This window comes from Chinchilla lanigera, unplaced genomic scaffold (genome assembly GCF_000276665.1).
Source record: "Chinchilla lanigera isolate Chin_1 unplaced genomic scaffold, ChiLan1.0 scaffold00049, whole genome shotgun sequence".
Taxonomy (NCBI): Eukaryota; Metazoa; Chordata; class Mammalia; order Rodentia; family Chinchillidae; genus Chinchilla; species Chinchilla lanigera.
The window spans coordinates 12218619-12228501 of NW_004955450.1; the positions used below are offsets into that span (position 1 = coordinate 12218619).

The following is a 9883-nucleotide window of genomic DNA, read 5'->3' on the forward strand; positions in this document are numbered from 1 at the left end:
GCGGCCGCACCCCCGGCCCCAGGCGGGCTCCCCAGGGGCAGTCGGCCTCCGCGCGCCCCGCCGGCCGTGGGGCGTCGGGCGAACACCGACCTCCTGCGCTTCGTCGGTACAGAGGGGGGCTGCGCGGGGCTGTTGTGCGGATTAGGGTTATGGCTACAAAGCACTTTTCACAGTGCTCGATATAGTTAAGAACGCGAAGATAGCAGTAATTAATGCACACTTAGGCACGGCTAGGAGAGTCAGGCTGGGGCCGCCACCCGCGGCGCAGTCTCAGGTCCCTAAAGGTCACAACTTTCCCTGGCTTTGGAAGGTCTGGGATGCTTTTATTTTAATTAATTAATTAATTAACTTATTTATTTGATCTTTTTGAGACAAGGTCTCGCTATACAGTTCAGGCTGGCCTTGAGCTCACTTTGTAGCCCAGGCTGGCCTCGAACTCGCAACGATTCCCCCTGCCTCAGCCTCCCGAGTGCTGGGATTACAGGCGTGCGCTACCACGCCCGGCTTGGAGTCCTTTTAAAAGGCGCCCCACGGCAGGGCCCACACCCTAGGAGAGCGGCTGGGCCCCGGCGGGCACACCCGGGGGACGGACCCCTGCCAATTCCCTCCCAGCGATGCTAATGCTTCCTAGCCGCAGGGCTTTTCGCGTCTCTGTCTCACAGAGCCCTTCAGGTCAGCCCTTGAAGTGCTAAGTGTGGGAAAAAATGAAAAACAAAAACACGCCGCGGACACACGCCCCCAGAGCCCTAACGGCGAGCCTCCCTGACTCACTTTCCCTGGAGAACGCGACGCTTTTCCGAGGCTGCCCGCGGACCCAGCGTGGGCCCCGCTCGCCGGCAGAGGGCGCCGAGCGCCCGGGATCCCGCAGCGCCTCCCCGAGCGCGCAGACCCGGGCTGACCCCGGGAAACCTCCGGGCGCAGCGGGAAGCCGCTGGACCCTCGAAGTGCGCTAGGCAGCCAGTTAGCGACTTAGGGTCCTGCTTTTCAAACACCTGGCGAAGTCGGCTTCAGGTGAGTTCATTCTGAAGCTGATGTCATTACACAAGAGTTTAGGACAGCTGTTTGCAGGCGTGGCTGCAAGTTAGAATCACCTGGTTATTAAAAAAAAAAATGCTCCCGCCTGGGTTTCGGTTCCAAAGATTCTGATTTAATTGGGCTGGGGTGCAGCCTGATTCGAGTGTTAAAACCCCTTTGGGTGATTATGGTGATAGGAAGTTGAGAATCGCTAATTTAGGAAGTAAAGACCCGCAGAGGAGCCGCACTGCAAATACCAGGTCCATCACAGTTACTGGGGAGGGAGCCCGAGGGAACCGTAGCCCTGCACTCCTCCTCCCCGTCAGCCTCCCAGGGGGAAAGCCAATAAAAAATTCGAAACAAAATCACCAGGTGTTACCTCCTGAGTGACAACCTTGTGAGCTAGGAAAAACCCACTGCTGGAGCAGGATTTGTGAAGTCTGTTGGTAAATTAGAAAAACATTTCTAGTAGTAGCAGTAGAAAAATATGAAAACATTTTTACACCGCAGAACGAGAGGAGAAACTGACTTCTCCCGCACATCTCCTTTAGTGACGTTTCTTCCTCCTCAAATCTTCACTATTTTTACGAGTTTAGGAGCTACTCTATATAGCATTTCTTTACAGACGCTTTCAACATCCCTGGAGTCTCCAAGCCACATACTAAGTCTTAAAGGTAAGGGAAGATGAGCACCAGTAGGAATTTATATATGCATACGCACACGTATGAGAACGAGATATGCCCACCCCGCCCTTATTTCGGGACCGTTTGCCAGTGGATAAAAAGAACCAAAGTGAGATCAAGAACCTCCCTCCCCTGCTGGCCCCACCCTCGCCGCGGACTTTAAAGAGCCTCTTTTCCATTTCTGCCTCACCCCAAAGGCCCCCTTTAGAGGAGACTTCTCAATAAGGACACGATACCGCTACACGGCTACAATGACCATCTCTTTTTCCCCTTAAAAACTGTCGTAGCATTTTCCTCCTTGCCTTCCGTGTTACTGGGCTATTTTCAAATTCCCTGCATTCTTTTCCTTATAAGGAATATCTCTCCTTCATCTATCAGCAGCTCTTTTGAAAAAGCTAAATAAACGTCCTGCTGGAGAATTCGAGGGAGACAGACACCCTCGCAGAGCAGACATCTGATCTGCATTATTCAAAGCAGGCTCAGAGTTAAGTATGTGAGGGTTTTTTGGTTTGTTGTTGGGGTTTTTTGGGCTCTTTTCTAAAGCCAGGTAGCTTATAGTGTAAATGGTCCAGCTAAATCAGAGCTCACCCAGCCCCCTTTTCCAGCAACCCTGCTTTTTCACTGAAAATTTCTTTTTACCAGAGTCTAAGAACTCAACGTCTAGATCTTTCGTTTTCAGAACACACCACATGCAAACCCATTTCAAGGTTTCTGTACTACGAAAAGCTTCTACTGATTTCAAGACTGGAGGCCCTCCAGGAATTTACATTTTACTCATACAAAAAAAAAAAAAAAAATCTGCTGTTGCACTTGGGAGTTCAACTTCTGGGCATAGCTTTCCCTGGTGTTCATACATTCTTGGAATTGTTACCACCTTCCCAAGGAATGCTTTTCTAATTGGGCCTCTAGGCTTAATTAGCTTCCAGAATGGAATTCAACGGTGTGAAAAGCAGGTCCTTTAGAAATGTAATCCTCGGCCTGACTTTCCGAGGCGCAAGAGGCGGGCTCTACCGTCAGGATTCCAAAGGACGGTGCGCACAGTGCTCCCGGAGCTTTGGGCCGGTCCGCATCGCCCCTGAAAGTGTGTGTGCTTGTCCGAGGGCTGACAGGTGGGGGTGGGGCGAGCAGGAGGGGCAGGGGGCAGCTCTTCACTATACCATATAAAGCACTGAGCTATATATAACTCCCTGCTTACTTTCTGGAGCTAGTGCCCTAAGACTGCAGACCCAAGCAAGTATCATCTTCCCAGATCTTAAGGGCTGGATTAAGGCTTCCCTAGTGAGAAAGGCAGCCTCAAAGTGCCCCTATGCTGCCCTCAAGCTGAGCTTTTAAAGAAGTACCGCCCCGACTAGGTCCACCACGGAGAAGCACATCTTGCCACCCACGGGGATGCAGAAAGGCAGCAGGTCAAGAAAACTAAGTATTCTCGGTTTGCACAAACCTCGGTGATGACGACACACGCCTCGGGGCTTTTCTGCCACCGGGAGGCAAGGTTCAGCTCTAGAGAGTTGAACTTCCGCCGCTGTCTTCTCCCCGCGCCTCAGCCACCCACCCCGCCCCACCGAGTCCAGAGAGGAGAAAAAGAGAAAGGAATGATGAACGTTTGCAACAGCAGTCAGGCGCATCCAGTGCTCGGGCCAGGGCAGCCGCGTGCAGTGGCCCGCCCCCTCCTCCTCGGTGGTCCCCCGCGGAGGCCGCGCGGGCAGGAGGCCAGCCAGGCTTGGTGAGCGTGCGTGCACTTACGTCAGTGGCCTTTTTCTCCGCCAGCTCCAGCTTCTCCTGGGCATCTTTGAGAGCCTCAGAGTATTTGTCCAGCTCATCTTCGGTGCCCTTGAGTTTCTTTTGCAGCGACACCAGCTCATCTTCCAGCTGGGAGTTGGCCGTGGGGTACGGGGAGGGGGGTGGGGGTGGGGTGCAGCAGGCAGCGTGATCCCGCAGGGCGGGGTGTGGGTGCACAGACCACAGGACAGGGACAGCGGGAGAGAGAGACAGGGAGAGACAGGGAGGGAGAGAGAGAGAGAGAGAGAGACAGAGTTAGCCATTCGTGCGCCGCGCGCGCCGCGCGCCCCGGTACCTTGGCGGCGGCCTCGTCGGCGGCCAGGAGGCTGTCCTCCGCCTTGTGCAGCTCCTCCAGCACCCGGTCCCGCTCGTCCTCCGACGCCCGCAGCAGCTTCTCCTTGGCCGAGATGTCCTCCTCCAGCTGAGGGTGGCGGCGGGCGCGGCGGCGGCACGGACCGGGTGTCAGACACACACACAACACACGGGCGCCTGGTTGGCTGGGACCCCTCAGGTGTGGGGGTCCCGCCGAGTTGGGGTTCGAAGCACCCTCGGTAACCCCCGGTCGCCCAGAGCTGGCATGGCTCCTTTACCCAGCCGTCACCCCCACCTCCCGGGGCGACACCAATCGTCTGCCTGTTTCCCATCCCAACTCTAGGGTCCCCTTCTCCTCTCCCTAAATTTCGGTCCCAGGTCCAGGTTCTTCCTCGAACCAGACAAAAGTCCAAAGATTTATCACCTTCAAGACTTGGCTCGTACGCCTTCCCTCTTTCTTCTCAATGTCCCCAGGGCCCGGTGTTCCCCTCCCCCCCAAAACTGATCCCCAAAGTTGAGACTCAAGTTGAGACTCTAAGTAGGACTCAAGCGGACTTCGCGGACCGTGAGCGAAGCAGGAGGGACGCGTCCGCGGTCGGCACGGGGCAGCGAGGCGAGCCCCAGCCCGGCGCCCTCCGGCCGGCTGTAGGTGGCTCTCGGGGCCTCGGGTGGGCAGAAGGGCGGCCGGGGCTCCGGACATCGCGGCGCGCGCGCGCGCGCGCGGAGCCGGGTATAGGAGGGGGCGGACCTGCTTGCTGCGGTCCTCCGCCGCCTTCTTGTCGGCCTCGGCCTGCTCGGCGCGGTCCAACGCGTTCTCCTTGTCGAGCTTCAGCATCTGCATCTTCTTCTTGATGGCGTCCATGGCGGCGGCGGCGCGGGGCCCGGGGGCTGCGGCGGGAACGCGGGACGAGGCGAGCGCAGGGACGGCCGAGCCGGAGTGCGAGCGCGGAGCCGCCCGCCGCTCCCAGATATGTACTTTCCCGAGGGGGCGACCGCATTCCTCAAGACAGCCAATACTTTTTTGGAAAAGCCGCTTCCCCCGGCCCCTTCCCTCGCTCTGCCTCCGCCCCGCGCGCCCTCCCCTCCGCCCGCCCCTCGCGCGCCGCCGGCCTCCCAGTGGCCCGCGCACATGACTATATATGGGGACCCGAGCCGCCCAGGCGCAGGCGGCGCCCTCCTTCCGAACCTGCGGCCAGGGCCCGGGCGCCTCTTCCCTCCGCGCGCCTCGGGCCGCAGGTCCCCGCCCTGCGCCGCGCGCACCTACGCCCCTCTCCCCGCGGCTGCGGCAGGGGCACCCCTTGCCCGGGCCTGCGCGCGCGGTGTCCAGCCGTGCTCCGGGGGAGCGCTCAGCCTTCCCCGTGTCCCCCAGGGAGCAACTGCAGCGCAGAAAGGGGAGCTTGGAGGAAGGTCTGGGGGTCCCTCGGGTGTGTGTGTGTGTGGGGGGGTGTCACACAGTGATGTGTCGTCTGCACCTTTCCCCCAAGGAGGGACAAATACTTTCCGGACAGGCTACCCAGCTGGTTTAGTTCTAAGCATGGCCAGAGTTTAAGGGGCTCCCTACTCTGTCACCAGCAGCTGTGTGGCCTTCCCAGCAACAGAATCAACGCCGAGGTCTTCTCCTCGTATTTATTTATTTATTTAATTTTAGTTTAGTTTTTTTTTTTTTAAATTTAATTTTATTTTTTGATTTTTGAGACAGGGTTTCATTATGTAGTTCAAGCTGGCCTTGAACTCACGACCTCGCTCTTGCCAGGCAGGCGCTGTGCCGCTGAGCCAAACCCCCAGCCCCTTTTCTTCATATTTAAATTAAGGGGGCAGGTGATCCCTAGGATCCTCCCAGAGCTAACTTTCCGTTATCTTCTTTGCACTAATTTTAGGGAGTCAGCCGCTGCCCATGTTAGCACTCCGCTGCCAGGTTGCCAGAAACATGGGCTGAAGGTTATCCTAGCTATGTCAAGGTGCCCACACTGTAACCCTGAGGATCTAACAGGGCCCGCTCTGCCGCTGAGCGCTTGTTTGAAGGCAGGAAGATTTCCCCTCTACCTCTGCAACTCCCTTCTGCCCCGGGCGTGAGGGTGGGAAGCCTGCGCTTTCCCCTTCCCAAGTGCTAGTAAGAGAGGGACAGAGTGAGCGCGGAGCCCTGACCCAAGACCCCGCTGAGGCAGGGTTGGTGAGGGTCTTGTTATCAGTCCCCACAGAATAATTCGCAGCCTGCTCTACAAGGATACTGAATATTCCCTGGACGGTAGCTGAGCAGATTAGGCAGGCCAAACAACTTGTAAATTCTTCAGAGAATGATCAAGTTCCCCTCCAGGATTTTATCAGGTTTCTTCCACTAACCAGCTACCCAGGAGGAAAAAGTACTCTGACCTAATAGTCAAACGTTAAAACTGTGTGTCTAGGGGCTTTGTGGCTAATTACTACCCATCAACTCAGCCACCACAGCACCCTTTTCCAGGCCTCTGGGCCAGATACAGATGTGCAGGCCCTATGGTGCTCACCCCCCAGCTCGGAGCTTAGTGGAGGGCCAAGGATAGGGACTCAAGAGTTAAACCCTGAGGCCTGAACTTGGCCTAGCTACTTTCTGCAGCGTGGCCCGAGCCATGTGACAACCTCTCTACACCTCAGTTTTCTCTTCATAAAATGAGGTAGCTGAGCTCATTTTAGAGTTCACTTTTAGGGTTCTTTTATAAAGACAGATTCCTGAGGGACCGTGTTCTACTGACTTTTCTCCTTTCCCTGTGGCTACTTTAGCGGAGAAATTCATTCAAGCTTCCTTAAATGAGCCAGGGCTACAGGTAATTCCTTCAATACCATTACTGAGCACCTGCTGTATACCAGGCAGGTTCTAGTCTTGGGAATCCCAAAATGAGTAACAGCCACAGCCTCTGGGTGTTCAGTGTGAGCAGGGGTAAAAGAATTCAGAGAAGGAAAAAAAAAAATTAGCAAGTCAGAGCGGACACAGAAAACTTCTCTGAAAACAAACAAACAGTGGCTTGTAGACTGATTTTAGAGGAAGGGTAGCAGTAGGTGGAAAGGGAGGCTGTCCTGTGAGCTAAGGGAGGAAAAGAATGTTTGGTGATGGTTGAACGGCAGGATTAGAGGTTAGGGAATTTGGTGGTCATATGGCAAAGGGCCTGGAGTTCCAGGTTCGGGGGTTCAGGCTTTATTGTATGGTTTGAAGTCATCAATTTCTCTTCACCTCTCCCCTTGTATTAGTCATATAGCCCCTGTCACCTAGAGCTATACTCAGGGTGAAGCCTCTGGTGTCCAAGTGCGGAAATGGAGCTACAGAGGGCTCACTTTTTAAATCCCTTGGAACTCTGTCATTGATCCCTACACTGGTGGACGAACATGGCAGGTCCCTGAATGTAGTCATTTCCATTTCACCCTTGTTGAGATTTTGTCTCATGAAGAACCTGACAGCGAGCTGAACCCAACCCAGTTTCATGGGCTGCGCCATTGGTGATTTTTCTCTCTTGAAAGGCCAGCCAAACATCATAGCTTGAACTACAGATTCTCCTGTATTGGATGGGCCCCCTACTCTGAGGGCCAGGAGGGTGAGCTGGATAGCTGTGTGCTGCAGTATCTCTCCCTCTTTCCCGGCTGTCTGGCCGTGACTGAAGGACAGATCGAAAGACTGACAGATCGAGGGACGTAGCATTGTAGCGTGTTAGGCAATGATGAACTAGGCCACTTGGCTTCTCTCTTGGTGCGGTATGGGTATGAACTAAAGAGCAAATGAATTATTAGTTATGGTTGCTGAAAAGAAAAGGGTTTTCAGTGTGGGACTGGAGAGGCCTTGTGAGAGGGTGATTAAAGTTACTTACTAATATTTGGGCTCGCTCCCAATGTCTCGGTAGGATTGTACATCTCTATCCAATTAAGTTAGGCATGGCCATTTGACCTGCTTGGGCCACGGAGATGAATTACAGTGAATTGCAGTGGGCATTTAGAGTCAGTGCATGCTTCTCCACATTCACTTATAAAGACTATGGCTGCTCTGTCATTCTGGGTCCCCAAGTTGTGCCTCCTTCTCCCACAATTAACCTCGGTGGACATGGAGCAAGAGCAAGATGTAAACTTCTGTTATGTTAGGTCGTTGACATGCAGGGGTGATCTGCTTCTGATACAGACTAATGCACTGTAAGAGGTCATCTCAGCTGTGAACAGAGGGAGGAGGAGAGCGGAGAGATCCATCAAGGACCCCAGAAGGACCATTCAGAGAAGGACTGGGGAATGTGCTTAATTCCACTTTCATGGCCCCCTCTGATGCATCCTTCATTTCCGAAGGTGAAATGAGCAAGTCCGTGTTCTTTGGGAGCGAAAAAGCTGGCCAAATCATCATCTGCACAGTGTCCCTGGCCCAGCAGTTTTGCGTGAGCGCCAAAATCATGCTTGGAATTTCCAGATTTCTCCAGTGCTGATGGTATTGGGTAATTTATCAATAAATGTCTGTTGAATGACTTTTTAATTGAACATCAGCCATACAAATAAGGCGGGAAGTACGACCCGAGAAGGTAACAAAACTGGGCTTAAAAGACCTTGTCTCCGTTCAAAATATGGACTCTAAAAATATGGTTTTACTTTCTGAAAAATGAGGATAATTGCTTAGATAAGTTAGGACAAATGTCTCACAAATACCAACACCTACGAGGCATTTTATGAAGTCAAGCAAGTGGATAGATGTGTTAGCTTTTCCATCACTGTAATGAAATACCTGAGGTCATCGACTTAGGAGGAGAAAAGGTTTGCTTTCGCTCACAGTTCTGGTGTTCTAGTCAATGGTTGGTGGGCCTGTTGCTTTTCAGCCTGTAGGAAGACAATAAATCATGATAGCAACACGAAGCAGAAAAGAGCTCTTCACCTCACAGCAGCCAGGAGAAATAGGAAGACAGAAATAGGAAGCAGCCAGAGTCCCAGTAGCCCCTTCAAGGGCAGCCGCCAATGAGGAGAGTATCTGTTTGTGATGCCGGGTGAAGCCCTCTCTTGGGGGAGCATTTTGTTGTTGTTGTTCTGGGAATCAAACTTGGGACCTTGCGCTTGCCAGGCAGGCGCTTGTACCGCTGAGCTCTATCCCCAGCCCTGGGGAAGCATTTTGATATATATTCCCAACTGTTTTACCATCCTCCCAACTGGCTGCCTGGGATCCCCTCTACTGATGAAGATCTCATAGCTCAGTTTTTCTAGGACAGTTTTATTATTAAAAATACCATTCCTGGGGCTGGGGATTTAGGTCAGTGGCACAGCGCCTGCCTGGCAAGCACAAGGTCATGAGTTCGATTTCCGGTACCGGAAAAAACAAAACAAAACAAAAAAAAAGAAAGAACTGTTCCTTCCCTTCCATAAAGCACCAGTACTCGCCATCCCATATCTCCCGGTATTTAGTTATGGAAGGGTCAACATGAGCGGAGTTTTCTGATGTGACACCGTCCTCAGGAATGCTTACTTGAATGTGTACATCAGGAGTTGTTTGTTTTAAAACCACCAAACAAAACCCTCATTGCCTGACAGTCACACCTTGCTCGGGAGCAACAGCTCTTACCAGTGCGCTGTGACTGCCCTGGGGTCCACGGTGCTGACTCAGGCAATTAAGGGAAAGTGAAGAATCTGTAATTAAATGGAGAGACAGTTGCTTCCTCCATTAGGTCTTGGAATGTGGTGAGTTATGCTTGGGGCTCATTGTCTTACTGAACAAGACAGGGCACGCTCCTCCCAGGCACTGGGGAGTTTTGTTTCCCAGGGGTTTGTGATGCTGCCACCAAGGACCCATGGAAAACAGGCTCTGCTGGGCGTGGAGTCTGAGAAACGTCTTTGGGCCACCGTGGAAGTCAGTCTTCGTTGTTTATGGTGACACACAGCTGATCCTGGTGCTGCTGAGAGGCCCAGGAGTAAGTTTGCTACCTGGAGAGATCGATGGGAAAAATTTCTCCTGAGTTCTCCCCAGTACTTTTTTAAAAATCTTTTTTATTTTGAGATAAGATTTTGTAGTGCAGGGCGTGGTGGTGCACACCTGTAAACCCAGTGCTCGGGAGGCTGAGGCAGGAGGATCATTGTGAGTTCAAGGCCAGCCTGGGCTACAAAGTGAGCTCAAG

The 9883-nt window shown here is 53.3% G+C and overlaps 1 protein-coding gene across 7 annotated transcripts in view; it reads right to left on the minus strand.

Moving 5' to 3' along the window:
- Tpm1 (tropomyosin 1 (alpha)) overlaps positions 1-4754 on the minus strand; it is a 26132-nt gene extending 21378 nt beyond the window's left edge. For 4 of the 7 annotated variants that reach the window (XM_005393795.2, XM_005393797.2, XM_005393801.2 and 1 more), the window contains exons 1-2: positions 4537-4750; positions 3441-3566 (exon numbers count right to left, since the gene is read on the minus strand). In XM_005393795.2, coding sequence (XP_005393852.1) covers positions 3441-3566; positions 4537-4650 — 240 coding nt within the window. In that variant the 5' untranslated portion in view covers positions 4651-4750. Of the gene's footprint in view, positions 1-3440; positions 3567-3771; positions 3898-4536 lie in introns of all 7 variants that reach the window. The other 3 variants (XM_005393799.2, XM_013518945.1, XM_005393800.2) reach the window with 2 other exon arrangements.
- Between the last annotated feature and the right edge of the window lie 5129 nt (positions 4755-9883).